This window comes from Maniola jurtina, chromosome 12 (genome assembly GCF_905333055.1).
Source record: "Maniola jurtina chromosome 12, ilManJurt1.1, whole genome shotgun sequence".
Classification (NCBI taxonomy): domain Eukaryota; kingdom Metazoa; phylum Arthropoda; class Insecta; order Lepidoptera; family Nymphalidae; genus Maniola; species Maniola jurtina.
Genome location: NC_060040.1, coordinates 6,230,117 through 6,254,297, shown reverse-complemented (window position 1 = coordinate 6,254,297; position 24,181 = coordinate 6,230,117). Strand labels below are relative to the sequence as shown.

At 36.4% G+C, this 24,181-nt stretch overlaps 2 protein-coding genes across 3 annotated transcripts in view; both read left to right on the top strand.

Moving 5' to 3' along the window:
- The window catches only part of LOC123870247 (lysine-specific histone demethylase 1A), a 395,360-nt gene that overhangs the window by 221,128 nt on the left and 150,051 nt on the right, over window positions 1–24,181 (top strand). The gene's annotated exons all lie outside the window — the stretch shown is intronic.
- On the top strand, window positions 8,950–12,643 carry LOC123870252 (uncharacterized protein K02A2.6-like). 2 transcript variants are annotated; one of them, XM_045913479.1, is made up of 2 exons: window positions 8,950–9,941; window positions 11,264–12,643. In XM_045913479.1, exons 1-2 carry the CDS (start codon window positions 9,883–9,885, stop codon window positions 12,303–12,305), a joined length of 1,101 nt encoding a protein of 366 aa, XP_045769435.1. In that variant the 5' UTR covers window positions 8,950–9,882; the 3' UTR covers window positions 12,306–12,643. The 2 variants fall into 2 exon arrangements, with proteins under 2 accessions (XP_045769435.1, XP_045769436.1); XM_045913480.1 differs by having other exon boundaries at window positions 11,923–12,036.

The window sequence follows — 24,181 nt, the reverse complement described above, 5'->3', positions numbered from 1 at the left end:
GAGGAGTGTTATAAGTTTGACGCGTGTATCTGTGTATGTCTGTGGCATCGTAGCTCCTAAACTAATGAACCGATTTTAATTTAGTTTTTTTTGTTTGAAAGGCGGCTTGATCGAGAGTGTTCTTAGATATAATCCAAGAAAATCGGTTCAGCTATTTGAAAGTTATCAGCTCTTTTCTAGTTACTGTAACCTTCACTTGTCGAGGGGTGTTATAAATTTTTAACTAACACTTGTGTAATTAATAGCTAATTAATCATAAAATTACTAGAAAAATAACGTGTAAACAACCCTCTTTAATTTTGTATTAAACTTAACCTTAGTTTACTTTATTAACTGATCCAAGAATCTTACCTGGCCTACAGCTATGACCAATGCCCCAATGTGAGAAATTCGGGTTGCAATTTGGAATCCATTGTATGAGAACAAAAGCGTGTGATGCTTTAACAACAGGTGAATCGTTTCCAAACTTTAGCATTCTACGGGATCCAAACGTGACCAGTTTTATTTTACGCTATTTTACAATCTCATCGCGTTCATTTTTGGTAATAGCGGATAAAATTAAGAACCACTGAGTTTTTATTCCTTTCATTGATATAGTTAAAAATCGAGAACGAAGGGAAAAAATAAACAGGTCTTGTATTTCCATGTTATAATTTAAGTTTTTTTATCCAGTTGTATCAGTATGCATGATTATCACCTATATCATTCAAACAAAAAAATATTTTACGAATAATAGCTATTTTTAGTTAAGCATTCGAATACTTTTTCGGGATCCTCAAAAACTTTTTTTTCGCACTCTATTTTTAATGCTATTCTTAGTGGCTTTACGTTTTAAATGGATGTATATACCAGATACCTACTTGCTGTTAAGTATATTTCAGTAATTCTTGTTTGGTAATGTTTCATGCTATATCATAGGTTCCCCTCAAATTGTTAGCTTATTAGATTAGTTATCAGAGCCCACGTTTTATTAAAGCGAATTTGATTTGGGTATTCAAGCTGCCACCGTTGTTTTGTTGTTGATGTTGTATTTATATTAATATTTGCGCTACGGTGGTAAAATATGTGCCATTTTAGTACTATTAAAACAATTTCTACGTATTTACATTTGCTAAAGTTAACATTGGCTATCACTATTTTGGATTCCGCTATTGACTGCTCATGGGTTTAGCTTCCTTTAAATAAATAAAAATTGTACTATCGAAAAGGAGATCATTATTTTTGGGCCTTTTCTGAAAGTGCCGGCCAACGAAAAAAAATGGTACGGATCGTTAGAACTAGCCATTTTGAGTAATAGTTAATATGTCAGAAAAGTTGTAGGATTGCTCTGAACCAAGTTATACAAGGTCGAAGATTCGTTATTTTCATACATTTTATTGATTTCTAAAAGTGCTGGGAAACATAAAATAATGTTAGATATTGCTAGAACTAATGATTTGAAGCAATTGTCATTATGACCCGAAGGCTGTGGGGCCATAATATGTCGTGTTATACAAGTTATACAAAAAATTAATATACTTTGTATAATTAATTGTAACCGATTTAATGATTTTGTTACTGTTCTGATTGTTTTATACGAATTTGAATACACGTACAATTATTTTGACTCCCATGAAGTGCTGGATCAGCTGCAATGTGGACAAAATTCGTTTATACATACCTGAATTGTATGCGGCCTTGTAATACTAGGTGATCTCATCCAGCCATTTCCCAAACTTCTCCCACTGGGATATCTCCGGCGAGCTCTGTGATGAATGCACCATTTAGTTATAAGTACTGTTCACCTTTGTAACTACGGGCTTGCTTCAGTCGATAGCTGCCCAAAGCAACCTGCGTCGATTCTTCTGTGAATCTAGGAAAGTCATTGAACGGAGGATGTCGGCTTCCATAGCCTGGAAATGAGCTCTTCTTCTATTATAATTATTGTGTGTGATAACAAGTTCTGTTAAACTGTTTTGCGCATTGACCAGTTCATGGATTTTGTCAAGGAAATCACGTCTGTAGTACACGTTATTGTCTATCAGAACATGATAGCTGTTTAGCGATATTACCACGATCCTGAAATAATCGATCACGTTACTTAATGCCCAGTTACTCTGATCAATCCTGAGCAAACATCTCTCTCCTGAGAAAATCTCTTTTAAAGCAATTGTTCATCACTTCCACCATCCAGCGGCAAATGGTAACAAGCTTAGATTTATTGGTTTGGTCAGTAATTAGCTGGGTTTCATTTAAATGTTTTGTTTCTAGCATTTGTGTCACATAACCGCATGCCTCAAGAAAGAAAGGCTATCTATAAAGGGCATGTACAGACAGATACAGGCATGTACATATATCTTCAGAAAAGCACTAATTACTTTTTTCAGTGAAAATCATACCCTAACTACAAGTTCCGAAACCACTAAAAGCCTTTATATTTGTTGCGATGGAACAAAAGTCTACACGCTGCAGCAACTTACAATGCCTAGATTTTAAATGATACCTTAAATGATACAGAAGATTTTACTGGATTTTTATCTTAGTCCATGGTTTTAGAGATACCATAAACAATCTTGAGGCAATCTTTCTTTCTTGAGGTGTGCGGTTATGTGGCACAAATGCCAGTAACAAAACATCAGTAAAAACCCAGCTAACTACTGGCGAAGCCAATAAATCTAGACTTTTTACCATTTGCTGCTGGATAATGTAAATGATTAGCGACCGCTTTGGAAGAGATTTTTGTTTATTCAGGGTTATTCAGGATTTGTAACCGGACATTAAGTAACATGATCGATTATTTCAGGATTTTGTCAGCATTGCTGAACGGCTATCATGTTCTGATAGACAACAACGTGCATGCACGTGATTTTCTTGACGTAATCCATGAACGGCCAGTGAGCAAAACAGTTCAGCAGAACTTGTTATCACAAACAATATGTAATTATAATAGAAGGAGAGCTCATTTCCAGGCTATGGAAGCCAACATCCTCCGTTTAATGACTTTCCTAGATTCACAGAAGAATTGACGCAGGTTGCTTTGGGCAGCTATCGACTGAAGCAAGCCCGTAGTTACTATGGTGAACAGTACGTATAACCAAATGGTGCATTCATCACAGAGCTCGCCGGAGATATCCCAATTCCCAGTGGCAGAAGTTTGGGAGATGGCTAGATGAGATCACCTAGTATTACAAGGCCGCATACAATTCAGGTATGTATAAACGAATTTTGTCCACATTGCAGCTGATCCAGCACTTCGTGGGAGTCAAAATAATTGTACTTGTATTCAAATTCATATAAAACAATCAGAACAGTAACAAAATCATAAAATCGGTTGCAATTAATTATACAAAGTATATTAATTTTTGTATAACTTGTATAACACGACATATAATGGCCCCACAGCCTTCGGGTCATAATGACAATTGCTTCAAATCATTAGTTCTAGCAAATACCTAACATTATTTTATGTTTCCCAGCACTTTTAGAAATCAATAAAATGTATGAAAATGACGAATCTTCGACCTTGTATAACTTGGTTCAGAGCAATCCTACAACTTTTCTGCCATATTAACTATTACTTCAAATGGCTAGTTCTAACGATCCGTACCATTTGTTTTCGTTGGCCGGCACTTTCAGAAAAGGCCCAAAAATGTATGGAGCTAGAATGATCTCCTTTGGTAGTTATTCAGAAGAAGTTAAGTGAATTTGCCTTATTGTTATCAATTCGACATTGGGTTGCTGTCTCCACGTCTTATCTTCCCTTTGCATTTTAAGAGATAACAATTATGACATAAACAAGAAAGCAAAGATAAGATTTTGTTTTTAAATTTTAACATTCTCTTGACGTCGTAATTATGATTAGCGTCATTAAGAATCATGTTATATGCAAATCACCATGTTGTTAATCCTTAAGAAATGTCAATTATATAATTTATCTGTAGTAGGTACATGGTAGAATTTTTCAGAATTAAAATTATGTTACTCCAGGATTTCTTTTAAAATTGCTCATTTGTATTAAAATTTTTTTCGAAATTGTTACTGATTAGTGACCGCCCGTCGCTTCGCACCCGGGGGAATTCAGAAAAATCCGGCATCCTTCCTTGTCTAAAGGACCTCTTTCTAGGTCTAAGATTTGGGCGGGTCATTGATAAGTCAGTCAGTGAGTGAGTCAGGGCTTTTTTATATGTTTAGATATTTAATTTAGTTTAGAGATAAGAGAGATTTAGCTCTGATATATTCTTTATACGGTAAAAAGGTTTTTTAAACGGCTGTCAACGATTCAGTAATCTAATCAGATATTTCATGTTGTGATAAGGTGCAGGGTAGTTACTTTTGCTTTTCAAATTCGCCCTATTTCGCCAACATGTCGTTAGGAGCACTAGATTGTGTCACGTCAAAAGCATTCCGTGGTTATGGTTTGTTTATGTTATTGCAGCAAAAATTTGGCATTCCAACGGTAGTCGGTGCGAGCGTGTTGTATGAGAGCAATAAAAGAATGTGCGAAACTAAAGGTAATAAAGAGGAGCCAAAGAGAATCATTCCCGAGCACGTACGCCAATTCGTTCTAATAGTCGCGGCCGACAAAGCTCGTTCTGTATGCCGACATTGTTTTGTTAGGACAGACTTTGGCCGATGCAAAACTTGTGCCACCAAAACTCGGTGTTACCAATTCGGCTCTTTATTCCGGTAGATTGCTGGGCTCCATAGTAGGCATACGATTACTTTTATCATCATTTATGACTGAGTACGTAGTCGCTACGTTTAAAAAAATATTTTTTAAATAAAATGACATACCCTCCTACTATCTGACCCACCCCGAGTTCGCTTAGGTGGAATTTTTTAAAATCGGTCAGGGAGAGGAATGTCCAAAAATCCTGAAATTTGTATCCACCTACTTTTTTCATTTTTGATTGAATACCAAAATGAAAATTCATGGCTATAACTGAAAAATGACGGACTTTCATGCAAACCAACCCCTTATTTTTTTTACGCTGGGAAATGCTTTTACGCATCCCACCCGGAAGCAGCGCAGTTGCCGTCTAAGGGTGGAGTTCACCGACTTTTAAAACGGCTGATTATTAGAAAACCGGCTGATTAAGTGATTTTTACTGTTCACCAGCACCTAACCGAGGTTTGCAGCCCTAAAACGGCCGTTTTACCTAACCGAGCTCGGAAGGGTCGTTTAACCGGGGTTTCCACATTTTTACATCTGTTGTGCCTTTGTGTACAGATCAATTTAGATTATTTCGATTTGTCTTTGTGTCGTTCATTTCAGTAGCGTGCAACAAGTGATTAATGTAATGGTTTGAAATAATTACTTATCTTACTTTCCACTATATTTTGATATTTTAAAACCAACTCTGAACTGATGCGCTTGTCGTCACTTGAAAAATCACTTGTACACATTTTTGGCCCTCCATTTTAATATTGAAATTATTTTAAACACTAGAATCTCTTAAAATCATCTTTAAATGCACGCACAAATAATTACGGCAACACGACAGCAAAAAATCAACAGTCCAACACGTGCAGGACACATGATCACGACTGTGACGTCGGGGCCCCGAAGTTGTAAATTTGGGACGGTTACTACCTGGCAAAATTTAGAACAATAGTGTAGTTCATCTTACCCATAGCGTCTTTGTACTTTTCCAGTTGAAAGTATTTTATTTTATGCTCCTAAATATAGGCGTCACAGTTTGTTGTGTTGAATAGTAATGACAATGTGTCTTCGCTAACGCATTGCGTTTTAGCGTTCGTTCGTAGCAGCAGCGTAGCTGAGAACAGATGGTGTTCCGCCGATTTAGTAACCATGCTACACTTTTTCGTGATGAACAGTAAATATTAAAACGGTTGTTTAAACGACGGTTTCGAAATAACCAGCTGATTTAGCAACCGTTGTTTATGTAGCTTTCGGCGAACTCCAGTCTAAACAAATCATCCCCTATTTAACCCCTAAGAAGTGGAATTTTGGCATATCCAGTGAATACTGAGTACCTACGTTATAAAAAACTTATGTAAGATAGCATTTGTACTAAAACACTGATATTGATTCTGGATTCAGCATAAGATGTATCTACCTACACAGTCAGATTATAGTCATCAGTTCTAGTCAAAATAGATGAAATTGATTCTGCACATAGATAAACTCAAGGACCCGCATGACATATTACCCTAGGCGCCTTTTTTTTCGCCACAAAACGTGGGGGATGTATTGAAGTGGCTCCCGTAATAATTAATGACGGAACGCAGACGGTTAGGTGGTTGTTTCACGTCACACTGTTTTGGTAACAAATTGTAATGAATTGCTCCCCTGGACCTCACACTTTGAATGTCAACTTGATTACGTCATCAACGTTGCTCGGTTTTATTACCCACGATTTTGGTGTCAAAAGCATTATGTTGCAAAAATTTTCAAAGGTAATTTTATGCTCATATAAAATACAGACGTCCTGTGTTATGTCACCCGTAATAGGTATTATGTGAAAGGATATTGCAAGTTGATTTCATTTTGTTAGGCCATATTTTATTGTATCCATACAAGCTTATGTTCGCGGCTTCGCCCACGTCAAATGTTGAATTTCTCAAACCTTTCTTGATGGGGGGTACAGAATTACAGAGAAAATCTACATACAAATCTTAAGTTTCTAGGCCCAGGGTAGGTAGTGTAAATCAGTTGTAGTTCTTTTTTCATGTTATATTTAGATAGCAGCTTTAAGTGAATTTTAAATCCGTGTCAAAATAATTGTTATAATCACTATAATGGGTAATGTCCAATACACAAAGCTTGGTAATTGCTAACACAATATCTATATGAACTACCACATATTATTTAGTTTCTAAAGTACTGTAGTGTATGCGCTGGCGCGGGAGGGCGTTGCAGTCTCCGGGGGCGCTGGGGAGTCATTGTCGGCCATGACAGAGAGTGTGCGTGTTCCAGCGTTACGTGTGCTTTACATCCCTTTGTGTGTCCAGAGAGTGTTTTATTAGTGTAATCACAACACTACAAGTGGCGACGAGGATAAAAGTAAGTACATGTAACTCTAATAAAAAAAAAAAGGATAAATGAAGGAAGGAACAGTAATGGTTACCTATTTGTTGCCTATCAATTGTTTACGTGTTAGCTTCGGTCCGAATAACCTATTATAAATTGTTGGTATTAGGTATAGATACCTAATAGGATAAAAAAAAATTAGTTTAATGAACACTGTAATGTTATATGCATAAATCAGAATCACTTAGGAACCAAGTAAATATGTAAACAAAGGTACCTACTGGCAAACAAATTTATACTCGTATTTATGCCGCTATCCTTCATTGTTAAGGGCCTTGCATTATATCAAATAGAAGGGAATAAGGCCATACAATTATTATGCAAAGGTTGTTGTGTAAGGTTATTAAAAAAAAAAAATATTATCTAATGAAGGTGGTTTAACAAAATAATAATTGACTCATTCGATGTCGTACGATCTGTTGCTAGGTGGCCAACAAAAGTAAATTGTTATAAATACGGGAGTTATGAAGGTTTCAAATAAAACCTGCTTTCCAGACCCTTGGATTATATGGATATCTACAAAAATATATATTGTGCACGTATACAACCTAACGATACCTACCTTTGATCAGTTCAATTGATATAATGTATGATTTATGATCATAGATTTGACTTAATGAGAAACATATTTTATGCACATACATTACACAATGTAATATTGATTATTATTTTATTATTAAATTTGGTTATAAGTAATAACTTAAAATATGATAGTTTGAATAATAATTCAATTAGATTGCACGAGGCAGGAAACATGTGTATAAAGTTTATGGTAACTTTGATTATTTCATTGTATTAGTAACAACAATTACATCACAACATTTAAGTTAGGCACTTATCCTATTGTTTACTTGCACAATTTATATGGAGATGATCCAGTAATAAGAAAGGTTCACTTTAAGGCCACGCAATGAATAGAGTCACGCAAATTAAATCAAAGGGCCACGCAAAATAAATCAAAGGGCCACGCAAAATTAATCAAAGGGTCACGAAAAATAAATCAAAGGGCCACGCAGATTAAATCAAAGGGCCACGCAGATTAACTCAAAGGGCCACGCAGATTAAATCAAAGGGCCACGCAGATTATATCAAAGGGCCACGCAGATTATATCAAAGGGCCACGCAGATTAAATTAAAGGCCACGCAGACTAAATCTAAGGGCCACGCAGATTAAATTATGGACATATTTTAAGGTACTCGTATACGCCTTAAGTAACATATTAAAAATATGTGTATATAATTAGGTCCAACTGTATGAGAGGGCTACGCAGTGTAATACTAAAAAAAAAAAAAAGAGCCACGCAAAAATAAGAGTCAACATTTTGTTGCAGGCTGCCCCAAAATGACTCATGCATCATCTACACTTCCTAACTTGCAACATTTTGATTGCGAAGGCGATCCAACATCTATCGGCACTCGCTGGGAAAAATGGAAAAGAGCATTCGAAATTTACTTACTGGCTGCCAACATCGAGACACCTGTAAAAAAACGGGCTACTCTACTCCATGTGGGGGGTATAGCACTCCAGGAAGTTTATTATAACATACCCGGCGCTCACGTTGAAGAAGAAGGTGTCGATGTTTATGAAGTAGCTCTAAAGAAATTGGACAGTCACTTTGCTCCAAAACAAAGTCGGATTTACGAAAGGTATCTCTTTAGACTCATGAAACAGGAAGAAGAAGAACAATTCGAACGATTTTTACTAAGGTTAAGAACTCAAGCCGAAAAATGTCAATTCCATGACAAAGAGCAGCATATTATTGACCAAATCACTGAAAAGTGCAGACAAGTCGAATTGAGGAAAAAAATTTTAGAAGGTGGAGATACAATTACTCTAGACGAAATCATCAGTAAAGCAAATGCATTAGAAGTTGTAGCCAGACAATTGGATAAATTTAAAATGGTAAAGGCAAATGATACGAACAATTTCAACAAAGCAGAAATAAATAAAATCGATAACAAGAAAAAATATAACAAACCGTTCCCAAGACAATTCTCGAACACTAAATGTAGTAGATGTGGAAGCCCCTCCCACTCATCCGAAGACATAAAATGCCCAGCAAAAGACAAACGATGTTTGAAGTGTGGCTTCATTGGTCATTTCCGGGAAAATTGTAGAACTCGACAGAAAAGACAGTTTTCGGGCAACAGGACGGAAACCGTAAATAAAAAACCAAAAATAGAAACAAAAAAAGGTGCCTTTAGATCTGAAATTGACTACATTTTCAATCTGGGTGAAAACGGAGATAAAAAGGATGAGACCGGTGAAGTACGAAAGGAAAAGACAGATGAGTCCCGAATAGATTATATTTTCCACCTGGATGATGACGAAACTATAAAGTGCAGTATTGGGGGAGTTACCATTGACATTTTGATCGATTCGGGAAGTAAATGCAACGTAATTACTGATAAAACATGGCAGCTTCTAAAAGACAATAGAGTGAAAATTTCTAATCAAATACGCAAACCTAATAAGACACTTGTTTCTTACGGCAGTAAAGAACCTTTGGATATAATGGGCTCCTTTGACGCGAACATTTCAGTCATTGCTAATAAGTGTATAAAAGGTACCATCTATGTTATCAGAAACGGCACACGTGATTTATTAGGCAAGGAGACAGCAATTCAGTTAGGCGTGCTAAAAATTGGGCTTCAAATTAACTCAATAAGTAATGAGAAACCATCAGATAAAGTGTTTCCAAAGTTCAAAGGCGTAACGGTCCAAATCCCAATAGACCAAACAGTTAAACCAGTTATCCAGCCATATCGAAGAGTCCCCATTCCTTTAGAAGAAAAGGTTACCAAAAAATTAAAGGAACTTAAAGATGCGGATATCATTGAGGAAGTAAATGAACCCTCACCGTGGGTATCACCCATGGTTCCCGTTCTTAAAGAAGGACAAGAAGAGGTACGTATTTGCTTAGATATGAGAAGAGCTAACGAAGCAATTATAAGAGAAAATCACCCCCTTCCAACAATGAAGGAATTGCTACCTAACTTTCGTCAAGCGAAATACTTTTCTAAACTTGACATAAAAAATGCCTTTCATCAACTCGAAATTCATGAAGATTGTAGGTACATTACTACATTTAGTACTAGCAAAGGACTATATAGATATAAGAGACTAATGTTCGGAATTTCTTGTGCGCCAGAGATGTTCCAAAAAATTTTAGAAAAGATGTTGTTAGGCTGTGAAGGGACATTCAATTTTATAGACGACATAATTGTACACGGTGCCACAGAAAAAGAACATGACGCAAGGTTAAGTAAGGTGTTACAAGTTTTGAAAGAAAACAACGTTCTGCTCAATGAAAACAAATGCATTTATAAAACTCAAACAATTGAATTTCTCGGTCATGAACTTTCAGCTAGTGGAATTAGGCCACTTGAAAAATATTTGACAGCAATTAAAACTAGTAGAATACCAAATACTATTGAAGAAATTCAAAGTTTTTTGGGCTTGGTTAATTTTGTAAGTAAATGGATTCCCAACTTAGCTACCCTTACTGAACCTTTGCGCGAACTGTTACGGTTAGGCATTGGAAAGTCAGCAAATGTTCAGAAATTCTGGACACCTAAGCAGGATGAGGCATTTGAAGCTTTAAAGAAAAGCATATCCAATATTGAAACTTTAGGCTACTATAGTCCTTCTGATAAAACCCAGGTTATCGCTGATGCCTCTCCTGTAGGGTTAGGTGCAGTGTTGGTTCAGATTGGTAAAGATGGTCCCCGTGTGATCGCTTTTGGTCACAAGGCTCTCACTGACTGTGAAAAGAGATATTGTCAAACAGAAAAAGAAGCCTTGGCGCTCGTTTGGGCAGTAGAACACTTTAAGATATACCTGTTTGGCAAAGACTTTGAACTAATAAGCGATCACAAACCATTGGAAACCATTTTTGGACGAACTTCTAAACCATGCGCAAGAATAGAACGGTGGGTACTTCGGTTACAGGCTTACAGGTACAAAGTCATCTACCGTCCAGGTAAATCCAACATAGCTGACACAATTTCCAGACTTGGCAAAATTTCCTCGTCAGAACCATTTGATCCTGAAAATTACATTAACCAAATCGTAAGTTACAGTAGACCTATCGCGGTTCCATTGAACGAAATTGAAGGATGTTCTGCTGGAGACGAGGAAATTTTGAAAGTCAAAGAGGGTATTTTTAATAATGACTGGCACGATTCCATTAACAACTTTAAAATTATACAAAATGAACTTTGTTTTAGTGGAGATATCCTTCTTCGGGGAACTAGGATAGTTATACCTCATCTTCTGCGGCAACGAGTACTGGAAGCAGCTCATGAAGGCCATCCAGGCATAGTAGCAATGAAAGCTCGCCTCAGAACAAAGGTGTGGTGGCCTAGGATTGACAAAGATGCTGAACGATTAGTAAAAGCTTGCCGAGGATGTACGCTTGTATCAAATCCTACTCCGCCACATCCAATGAAGAGACGAGCACTTCCCGCTGAACCTTGGGTTGACATAGCGATGGACTTCTTGGGGCCGCTTCCTAGTCACGATTACCTGTTGATACTTGTTGATTACTATAGTAGATATAAAGAAATCAAAGTAGTGCGCAGTATTACTTCTCTTGATACGATAAAGGTGTTAAAAGAAATATTCTCCAGATTAGGTTATCCAGCAACCTTGACGTGTGATAATGGAACTCAGATGACTGGCGAGGTTTTCCGGAAATATTGTAAGGAATGTGGAATCATCCTATATAATACAGTTCCGTATTGGCCTCAAATGAACGGGGAAGTCGAGAGGCAAAATCGAGACGTTTTAAAACGTCTAAAAATTTGCCAAGCTGAAAACAAGGATTGGAAAGAGGACATTTTCAGTTATTTAATGATGTATAACAGTACGCCTCACTCTGTTACAGGCAAATCTCCCTCGGAGTTATTTTATAAAAGACAGTTTAGAGACAAGATTCCAGCAGCACCAGATATGGAGTATAAGGCAATAGATGAAGAGGTAAGAGATAGAGACCTGCAAAAGAAGGAAAAAGGGAAAGAGTATGCAGATCTCAAAAGGAAAGCGACAGATAGCAACTTAGAAATAGGAGAAAAAGTATTAGTGAAAAATTTGATCAAAGATAATAAGTTAACCTCCAATTTCAATCCCACTACGCATACAGTTACGGATGTGAGTGGTGGTGATGTTAATATTAGGAATGATGAAACCGGAAAAGAATATCGGCGAAATATAGTCCATTTAAAGAAATTAAATGATTCATGGACGGTTGTGAACCAGAGTAGCAGTTAGTTAACTATGATTAGGTTGATTAGGTGTGATTGGATTTTGTACAAAAGTAAATTGTGTTAAATTGTTAATTGGGAATTGTATTGAATGTTGTTAAAAGGAAGTAAAACCAAAATTGTTTTGTTAAATTTAAAACCATAATTGTTTTGTCTAATTTTGCCTACTGTAACCTACTGTAATTTCAAATTATTTCATATAATAAAAATAAAGAAGGGATGTAGTGTATGCGCTGGCGCGGGAGGGCGTTGCAGTCTCCGGGGGCGCTGGGGAGTCATTGTCGGCCATGACAGAGAGTGTGCGTGTTCCAGCGTTACGTGTGCTTTACATCCCTTTGTGTGTCCAGAGAGTGTTTTATTAGTGTAATCACAACACTACAAGTACCTAACCCTGATCGAATATTTAAGACATCCTTAACCATAACTAAGGACGATGCACGTACTGTAGTGTTGTGCATCTTCATTTTTTTCGATACCAACTGTAGGATAAATACCTGGATTTAGGCAGGATAGGTCACCGGTGGTTTGGAGTCTTCCCTTTCTCGTATTCCGTGGATAGTTTCTTCGAAGCACAGATTCGCAGAACACTTCACTTAATTTTAAAGTTTATGTGATTTAACTTATTTATTTAGCGTAGCGTTTTTACAGTTTAATAGCGGGTTTTGCGTGATTAATTTAGCGTTATATGAGTTTTTTACACAAGCGGCGCGTGGCGTTTTGTACAGCGGGCGTCACGCAGTTAGCGGGTTTCAGACTCGACGTGCGTAAACGCCGGTTCAAAGGTAACTGACAGGAGCGGGGTGTGAGAGCGGGTAATAGGATGGAATTTTATGTGTGCGTGAGTGTTTGTATGTGTGTATGTATGATAGCGTAATTAAATATATAATAATAACTTAAGCAACTAGAAGGCGCTTACAACTTCCCCCGCCTAGAGGTAAGTCCTCTAAACAGAACGAATTGCAAGAGAGAGATAAAAATTATAGCGTTTAAAGCGGTTAAATAGAGTTAATAGCGTTAATAGCAGCCTATTGAGAAGGTAGAGGGCATATCCGAACTACAGGTCTGATGTAGCTTCCGGAACGCGTTCTAACTTTGACTGCTCGAATTATACTGTCTTTCCCTGGATAGAGTTCTTCTATAACTCCTAGAGGCCAGCAAAGAGGATGAACGTTGGAGTCTTTGATTACAACAACAGCTCCAAGACTCACAGGGTTGGATGGAGTATTCCACTTTTGTCTGTGTTGTAAAGAAGTCAAATATTCTTGGCTCCAGCGTTTCCAGAAAGAACAAGTAATTTTAGTTAACAATTGATAGCGGGATAAGCGGCTGTCGGGAATGTCCGTTAAATCCTCGACAGGTAAATATTTTGCGGGAGTGAGATTGAGAAAATGATTGGGCGTAAGTGCGGAAAGATCTGACGGATCAGAGCTTAAAATACATAATGGTCTACTATTTAATAAGTTTTCGATTTGAATTATAATTGTATTTAATTCTTCATAAGTAAGGATTTGTGTCCCTACTACCTTGTATAAATGCGTTTTTACACAGCGAACGTTAATTTCGCTAAGACCATTAAAATGCGGGCCGTAAGGCGGGCTATGTTTAAATTGAATACGATGTTCTGCGAGGCGATTTTCAATAAAATTTTTATGAGCATTGGACTGTATGAGAGTGTAAAGTTCATCTAATTTGCGTTTAGCTCCGAAAAATGTAGTAGCTCCATCGCTGTATATTAGACTTACAGGGCCTTTGAGTGCGCTTAGTCTTAAAAAAGCTGCAAGAAATAAGTCAGAACTAAGATCTGAGACTAATTCTAGGTGTACTGCCTTGGTAGTCATGCATGTAAATATGCAGACGTACGCTTTATGACTTTTAATACCTCGGCGGCGAATGTGAGTTACAAAGAAAGGTCCCATGTAGTCCACAGCGGTGTGAACGAAGGCTTTAACTTGCGCTACTCTAAAAGCGGGTAACTCTCCCATTTGTGGAAAAGTAGATTGAGGGTTGGTGCGAAAACAAATATTGCATTTGTGTACACGTTGTCGAACCAAGTTTCTGGCAGCAATGATCCAGAACTTCTGTCTGAGTAAAGCGAGTAATAACGCGGGTCCTGTATGCAAATTAGTGATATGATAATAATCAACTATTAGTTGAGTGATGCGGTCTTTAGAAGGTAAGATTATTGGATGTTTTTGACCAAAATTTAATTGCGAATTGCTTAAACGACCACCAACTCTGATGATGTCGTCTGCGAGAAATGGGTTAAGTTTTAAGATCAATTTCGAGCAAGGTTTATTATTTTTGAGAGCGTGAATATCTTGAGAAAAATGTTTATTTTGAACATAGCGAATTATATAAGTTTCTGCAAATTCAAGATCTAAAACTGTAATAGAACCGCGTGATTTTAAGCGTTTGGAGAATCTTAACATGTAAACAATGGTGCGCAATAATTTAGACCAGCTAGAAGAGCGTTCGGCTAAAATATCAATCGGATGTTGAGTGTCGGAAACAGAAGTTTCAACTGCTAGAACAGTAATTTTTGCTTCTTCAAAATTTTCATTATGAGCGTTTACTTGAAAAGGCGTTATAGGCCATCGCGATATAGGATGCGTTGTCCACTGAGGAGCGTTAAACCAAAGTTTGCGTTCTAATAATTCTTTCGGCGTGACTGGACGAGATATAATGTCCGCAGGATTTTCGCGTCCTTTTATATGATACCAATGTTCAGCAGATAACTTTGAATTAATTTCGGTAATCCTATTGGCAACGAATGTATGGTATTTATATGCGGGAGAATGCAGCCATGAAAGAGCTACTGTTGCGTCAGAAAATGCGTAAATATTATTTATTTTGCAGCGCTTACTAAGAGTTTCACGTATCAAATCAATTAAACTGGCTAATAGAAGAGATGCGCAAAGCTCGAGTCGAGCGAGTGATGTTTTCTTAAGCGGTGCGACTCTAGATTTTGAAGCGAGCAAATGAATAGATCCAGAAGAATGTTCATCTGAACTTACGCGTATGTAAACGGCGGCTCCATAGCATTTTTCACTAGCGTCAGAAAAACCTATGAGCGTTACATGGGATTCAGAGTTCATTCCTACGTAGCGTGGAATTTTGATTTGTTCTAAATGTGGTAGTTCATTACAAAATTGTTCAAACTGTTGAGCGATTGAGCTGGGTACTGGAGTATCCCAGTCGAGATTTAATTTCCAACATTCTTGGACGAGAAGTTTCATAAAAGCGGTAACAGGACCTATTAGACCGATTGGATCGAACAGGCGCGCGGTAATTGAAAGAATTAAGCGTTTTGTATAATCGCGTGGACTCTCATTAGCGTTGATTTTAAAAGTAAAAGTGTCGAGTTTAGGATGCCACTGCATTCCTACTATTTTTGTAACGTCTTGAGCATCTGAATCAAAATTAATTGCGTGCGGATTTTTATGAGAGCTAGGAACTTCATTTAGAAATTTAGTGTCATTGGAGATCCATTTGGTTAAATTGAAACCACCTGAGTTGAACATATCGACCATTTCATGATAAGTTGCTTTGGCTTTCTCAAAACCATCGATTGAGTTTATGTAATCGTCCATGTACATGTGATGAGTAGCTTCATTAGCTGCGAGCGGGTACCTGTCAATGCTGTCTTCAGCTAGCTGACGCACGACTCTCATAGCGAGATAAGGTGAACTAGATACTCCAAATGATACTACGGTGAAGTTATAAGTGTCAATAGATTGATCAGTGTCAAATCTAAAAAGAATTCTTTGAAAAGCGTGATGCGCGGGCGTTAAATTTAATTGAAAATAATGTTTTTCAATATCTGCGGTTACTGCGATTGAGAATAAGCGTAAATTTATTAAGAGTTCAAATATGTTATTTTGTAAGTTAGGACCTACATATAATAAATCGTTAAGCGATTTTCCGGAGGTAGTTCGACTTGAAGCGTTTAGAACGATACGAGTTTTCGAAGTCTGCTTATCAGGGCGATAAACAGCTCTGTGCGGAATATAATAACAATTTATATCGCGTGAAGGGTTGTCTACTTTCGTAAGATAACCTTTGTCTATGTATGACTGAATGGTTGCGTTATAATCTTTACGAAGAGCGGGATTAGCGTTTAATTTCTTCTCTAATTGAAGAAAGCGGAGTTTGGCGATCGAGTATGAGTCACCGAGTTTAGCGGGATCATCTTTAAAGGGTAAGTGAACAGTATATCGGCCTGTTTCATCGCGTGAGTAAGTATCTTTAAAGATGCGTTCACATGCTTCATCATCAGGGCTTATGTGAATTTTATTAGGTACATTTTCTAATGACCAAAAGCGTTCAGTAATTTCATCAAGTGACGGAGAGTCTGTCTGACATAAAAAAGTTTTAAAATCGTTCGAGTTGTGAGCTGCGCAGTCTGCTCTCCCCATCAGTATGTAGCCTAGCGTGCTTTGAACTGCGACTACAGACGAACGAGGCGAGACCACTCTGTCACACCCAAGCAAGAAGGGGAACAGTTCATTACCGATTAGGCAATCGATCGGCCCTGGAGTATGATAATCGTCGTCAGCCAATGGCAATGCGTGCAAATGAGTTAACTGGGAAACATCGATACGAGCGTTTGGTAAGTGGTCGGTAATTGTGTCTATCACCCTAGCGGTAATAGTATAAGAACAGCGTGAGTCAAAGCGAGAGTAAATTTTAAATGTTACGAATCCCAGGGATGTGCTTTCTGTTTGACCAATGCCTTTTACAACTGACGGAGCGAATTTAATTTTCATATTTAAGCGTTGGCAACATTCTTTTGAAATAAAATTAGTCATTGAACCTGTATCTAAAAATAAACGGATAGCGTATTGCGTATTGTTACTACATACATTTACTTTCGCGGTAGGTAAAAGTACAGTTGTATCTTTCGAGTAATTGCGTGAAGAGGTAGTCACTGAAAGTGCTAATTCTGTAGGATTAGTTGGCGGAGCGTGAGGTGCGGGTAGCGGTGCTGGATTCTTTGGCAAATCACTAGATTTATCATTCTGCGGTGGCATCTGTATCGGAGTGTTATTGTTGTTAGCACCATAGCGGTTCGGTGAGTAAGCGGTGGCATGTGACTGTGAGGTCCCGGGTTCATACCTAGGCTTAGAAAAAGAGCTACATAACAGACTGTGATGTGAGCTAGATGCACAGTTCCCACATCGACCTTGGCTCTTACAGCGGAATTTTAAATGAAATCCTAGACAGAACTCACAAAATCTATTTTTTCTCACTATGTCTAGCTTAGTTTTAGCGTCTTGGTTTTTAAAAACCTCACACTTGTAAAGCGGATGAGCGTGTTGGTTTTTACAGATTAAGCACTTACGTTGAGTATTTTGAGAATTTAAATTATAATTATTGTTGTTGCTGACTGTACTAGTATAAGTCTGAGTTTGCGATTTAGGTTTATATGAATTAGGTTTTTTATTTGGAGTTTGAGTGTTAACTTGAACGGAGCGTAATGTTTGTATTTTTAATTGTTCTTTTAGAAAGTTATTTAAATCGGAAAAAGTAGGTATTTTAATGTGTTTATGATTTTGTTCAAATAATGACACAACATCTTTACTTAACTTTGAGAGTGCAATGTGTGTAATCATAAAGTCTGATAAGTCTGGTATTTCTAGGCGTTGCAGTGCCGCTTGCGCGGAGCAAAATTGATCAACAAAAGATTCGAGCGGTTGATTTTGTTTGCAATTTAAAATTGTATCTATGTATTGAGTAGCTTGCACTCTAGTATCTTGATATTTCTCTAATAATGCGTTCCATATAATAAGATAATTCTCAGAGGTGGGTGGTATACCAGAACAAACCAAAAGCGCCTTATCAGTCAAGCAACTAACTAAGTATTGGACTTTCTGTACGTCAGTGAGTCTATTGTTGTTATGTATTAAGTTTAAAAAGTTTTCGTAAAAGACAGTCCATTTTGACGGACAGCCATCAAATGTTTTTAAATTCAGTGGAGGTAATTTTTTATTTAACAAACTGTATTGGTTGTCAAACTGTGACACAGCGGATTCACTTTTAATTTCATTTAGAGTATATTGAATTTGACAGTATAATGTGTCAAATGCGCCTAGCGGGGCATAGTTCGGCGTATAAACAGGGTCATGTTTCAAATAGGCTGAAATTAAATCGTCTATAACTATCGCGAAATCTTGACGTAATTTTTCTAAACTTTGAACGCGAGACAAGAAATTCGTTTTGTTCACAGGATCACTCACCTTCAGACTTAAATCATATATTTGTTGAATTGATAAAAACAAGAATTCTTTCTTAGCCTCTAATCTAACAATAGTTTCGTTAGATTTCGACATTCTGATTTCTGATATGCGATAATAAACGTTATTTCAAGCGAATAAGACTCAATACAGGCGAATTAATATTTCGATATAATTTTATAATGAGTTTGTTGTAGGTAGATATAAAAAGTTTTAATCTTTAAATATTGAAAAATATACATAGATAATTATATATAATGCGTTAATATAATGTAATGCGTGGATCTAAACATAAATATGCGTAATTATATAAGATTTTTGTATATTTTTGTTAGCGGCGGTACCTATGTTCCGAACGTAATTCTATTGCAATGAATATTGAAATATACAATAAATAGCGTGTTTAGTGTTGAATTGTATATGAATACGATTCTAGGAAGAGAAATTGGATACGGTGCGATAGGACCAGAGAAATTGTAGGATAAATACCTGGATTTAGGCAGGATAGGTCACCGGTGGTTTGGAGTCTTCCCTTTCTCGTATTCCGTGGATAGTTTCTTCGAAGCACAGATTCGCAGAACACTTCACTTAATTTTAAAGTTTATGTGATTTAACTTATTTATTTAGCGTAGCGTTTTTACAGTTTAATAGCGGGTTTTGCGTGATTAATTTAGCGTTATATGAGTTTTTTACACAAGCGGCGCGTGGCGTTTTGTACAGCGGGCGTCACGCAGTTAGCGGGTTTCAGACTCGACGTGCGTAAACGCCGGTTCAAAGGTAACTGACAGGAGCGGGGTGTGAGAGCGGGTAATAGGATGGAATTTTATGTGTGCGTGAGTGTTTGTATGTGTGTATGTATGATAGCGTAATTAAATATATAATAATAACTTAAGCAACTAGAAGGCGCTTACACCAACAAACTAAACATATAAACATACTGTTACTCATGAAACACATTATTTGTTTAAACGTTAATAAAAATGTAGGTAAGTGATTTAAATAGTAATAATAATACGTATTATGTATTTTGTAATTGTCAGACGTTTCCTGTCCCAAAAATATTTGAACGTTGAGCACTTGTTACGAACAAATCGACGGACACGAAGCGATTTGTAACTATCACTTTTTAATGGCACCATTAAAATAGTTTTGCGGTTCGACTCGAATATTTTGGCGCTTATTTGAAGTTCCTAAGATAACAAATGCGTTGCGGTCAATCGGATGATATTGGTAGAAGGTAAAAAATTGCATTACATTATCACCAATCAGTCTTATGTTGTAAGATATCGGTTCTTAGTATAAGTTATATGACTCACGTTACAGTAATTGTACTATGAACGTCGGGTAATAAATACGTATGACATTATTGGCAGAACCATACAGACAAAGTTTGGGATTCCTTTGCTAAGATAAAAAAGTGCCATTCAGAATTTGTTTAGCAGAAAAGTCATTTTTCTATTGTCTTTACAAAAACCTGGGATCCTTTTGTTTGTTTCCAATATTGTATTGGAATAATGTAAATTCTTTTAAAATTGTTGTTACAATAGTTTTACAAAAAAAAAAAAATGTGCCGATATTCATTTTGAACTCTATACTTATTACAATTATTAATACTAAACAATATGTACCCTTACAAGAAAGACATCAATAGTCTCCTTGTGGCGTAATGCACAAAACATTAGTTAACATTACTTAGGTTACATGGCACCTACATAAATATTAAAATCTTTAGATTATGAAGCTTTTTGAAATTAATTAAATTCTAATTTACTATTATTTAAAGTGAAGTCAATCCACATTCCACATCCCTATACTTGCTAGATCACAGGGTTGTCCCTAAACTTGCCAAAGATATTAGTGTCATATTGCTTTTGTCACGTGTGGTATTTTTTGTGGACTCCACACCCGGAGCTAATGTGTCATCCATCTTAATTTTCTTACAACTTTTAAGGCGGCATGTTTTTCTTACATTTTGTTAAATAAAAAAGCGTCCCTAGCTTGTAGTAGCAACAATAATAACTAAGGAATTAGTTTTTAGCGTTCTTAATTGTAATATTTTGTTAAAGAATTTATAAGGGCTGCTACGTCTACAATACGGAATGCGTGAATTTTAGTAGGTAAAGAAGAAGTTTCTTTAGATGATTCAATCATACCGTTTAATGATATTGGTCAGCTGAAGAAGAGAAGATCAGTAAAAGCTTAAAGGAGTAGGTATAAGGAGTAATATGAAATGAAGGTCTAGGAACTAAAACCATGAACTGAATGTTCCTAGTGTAAGTTAAAACATGTTTGGTTTTTTTAAGAAATGCGAAGATCAGGCGACTTTGTATAACCGGTCGAGTCTGAGCGGAAACGTAATAGATTTTCTTAAAATATCAGAAAATGAAGGAAGTGTAGAGACCTGAATAACAACTATAAATCAGCAAAGAGCCTGTCCGCACGTGCTAATGTCTTTTGTTTGAATTGAAGGTGGGCAAACGTTTGGCGGGCCACAAAGGCTTTTGCCGTTTGAGTAAGCTTTGTATTGTTCTAGACAAGCTAGTTGACGGACACTTCACACATAATGTGAAATTAATGTTGATTAAATGTAGTTTAATAAATATCCTGATAAGATCCTACGATGATAAGATGTCGGGATTATTAGAACATGAATATTGAATATATTATGATGAAATAAAACGTTAACAAATATATTCATATTCTGTTATCCAAAGTCATACATTATACCTGCCTAAGTACTCGTAGCTTCTCATAAATAGAATATTACCTATTTGCCTATAGCAAATGAAGGAGTAGGTATAAAGATGTATAATATTAATTGAGGAGCTTGCGAACATAACAGTAGAAGTAATTACAATTCTGATAAAAAATTGGACATTTTGCCTACTGAATACAAATCTGAGCTCATTTCTCATAAGCAAAACGGCTTAAACCTGTACTGAATATGAGTCCAAAATAACCAAAGTTCATGATTTCCAGCATTAACTCAATTACCTAAAACCCTACTAAAATTTGAGCCTAAAGTTCGTAATTTTCACAAGACGGTACGGTTACAGGATAGGCAAAAACTATTTTTTTGCCTATCCTGTAAAAAAATATTTCATGCAATCACATCGTTAATTCGTTTGCCTACTCCTCAACTAAATTGCCTAGTAGAGCTGTTAATTATGGTTTTTTACAAATAATTATGCATAACAATAGATGCAATATAATAACCGTAACATTTTGTAACCGTATCGTACTGCCAAGTGATTGTAATAAGTAATGAAAGAGTAACCATTTATATCAGTTCATCATACCTTATACGGTGTGTATATGGTTAAAAATATTGCAATTTGTTCTGCCTTATAGGATCTCTCGTATGGGTTTCCTTTTACATACTATTACTGATTATATCTTGTAAGTTGTCTGCAATGATTCATGGAAGGTAACCAAGGAACCACTGCGTTCCTTTTCATAGTTAAACGGTGAGGAATTTATAACAGCTTATCATGCCATAACGAATTACCTATGTATATGAAATGTAGAAAATCAACCTATGTTATGTTATAGGTAGGTATATTTAATTATGAAATTGACGTTTTGACATATTTCCTATACGAAAATTGTCAAAACCTCTTTATTCCTGAGATAAAAGTTACAGATCAGATGATTTAAAAATCGGCCCTAAGAGTAGAGACAATTAATCTAGTGTTATTCCAAGAACTGAAAAACGTGCGTGAAAGTTTTCTTTTGCTCCTTTTCCGCGCAGATACGGCGCTTCCGTAACATTTTATATGTATGTATATATTTATCTATTTTAATAGTCAAACAAATTACCATGTCCGAAGTAAGTATCGCTAGATTTGTCTCCTGACTATCTAATCTTTTGAATCAACTAAGATTTTATAGTTGTTTGAGAAATTACTGTTTTAACAAGTGTAAATTAAAAATTTATAACACCCCCGACAAGTGAAGGTTACAGTAACAAGAAAAGAGCTGATAACTTTCAAACGGCTGAACTGATTTTCTTGGATTATAGCTAAGAACACCTATCGATCAAGCCACCTTTCAAACAAAAAAAACTAAATAAAAATCGGTTCATTTGCTTAGGAGCTAAGATGCCACAGACAGATACACAGATACACACGTCAACTTAAACACCCCAAACTTATAACACTCCTCCTTTTAAGATCGAGGGTTAAAAATACGAAACTAAAAGAGTTGCTCCATTCCTAAAATTACTTCTCTTGTCTAGAAATGGAAGTGCTCCCGACATTTATTGCGACAACAAGCACATGAAAAACAAGATTAAATACGGAATACCTACGTTTCATTTTCTAGCAGTTTTTTCTTAGTCTCATTTGGGCAATTACCTGACAATTCACTAGAGACAGAGTAAAACAAAAATTTCACTTTTATTACACAAGAACAAATGACAAGTAGGTAATAGGTGCAATTATATTGCCGGCCTTTAAATGTTAGATACTCACTTTTACTTTCGAGAAAACAGAAGTGAAAAGATAACTTCTGTTTCAAAACCTAATCCCTCCTTTGTATAGAAAGGAAAGTGCCGCCGACATTTAAGGTTCTATGCGACATTAAACAAGGACCAGGGCCTTTGTGGCAATACAGCCGTTTCACTTATTTTATTGCTGAGCAGTAATTGTTCCCAGTTTCAAATTGTTTAATTTTTTTTCTAACCGTCAATCTATTCGCTTTGGGTGTCCATCTATTACGGTTGTGTCGTGGTTGTGTCGTACCGACCCTTTCGCTCACAATAAACTTTGCATAATTCTACCTACAAAGTAAACCCTACGTCATTATATAAAAAATGGTTGGTCGGAGCGGTTATATACGATGATACTTAAATGTACTTAAGTGTGCTTATGTGTGAATAATCAGGCTCATAGTAAAGCCAGTTGGATTGCCAAAATATCTACTATACAAACTTTCAAACATGCTGACATAAAGAACAAGCGCTAAAAAGTTTTTTTTTCATTTACTATATATATATAGACACTACAAATAAATACTAGTGCAAGAATGCACCCACCTATAACCTAGTTAGCCCAATTCGTTCAATTAGCACTTCGAGTAATACCTGTATTTTGTGGACGTTTAAACCTAATTAATTTTCGCAGTAGGTACAAACCGTCTAGATTATACTTGCACACTCTAGATTTCATAGTTAATTAATTTTCTCAACTAACAACTTTGTTTAACTTGAGCATACATTACCTACGTGCAACCCGCTAGCGAAGTTTGCTCTAATGATAGGTTTCGAAAAACAATTAGTCGGGCGCCTTTGTTTAAGTTAAACTTTATCGTTTAGATTTATTATATTTGGGGAGGTTGTTATCTCTTCTACAGTTCGATCGGACGGGCCGTTCTTAACCGCATTGAGCGTAGGGACCAGGTAGGATAGAACATTTATCAGCCATTTTAGTTTTTTGTCGTCGCTTTTGTTATTATTTGAATCCCTCAGATGTATTAATCTCGTGCGAGGCTCTGAGAACCGGTCATTACCTCAAACTTAGGGGCGTACTGCGACCGGGTGCCTAGCTATTACGGACGGTCTATTAAAATAAACCTGTGTTATTTACAAAATTAGATGTATCGCTAAATATTTTATAATGATGGGATAAGGAATTTCTTCAGTGAATGTTAT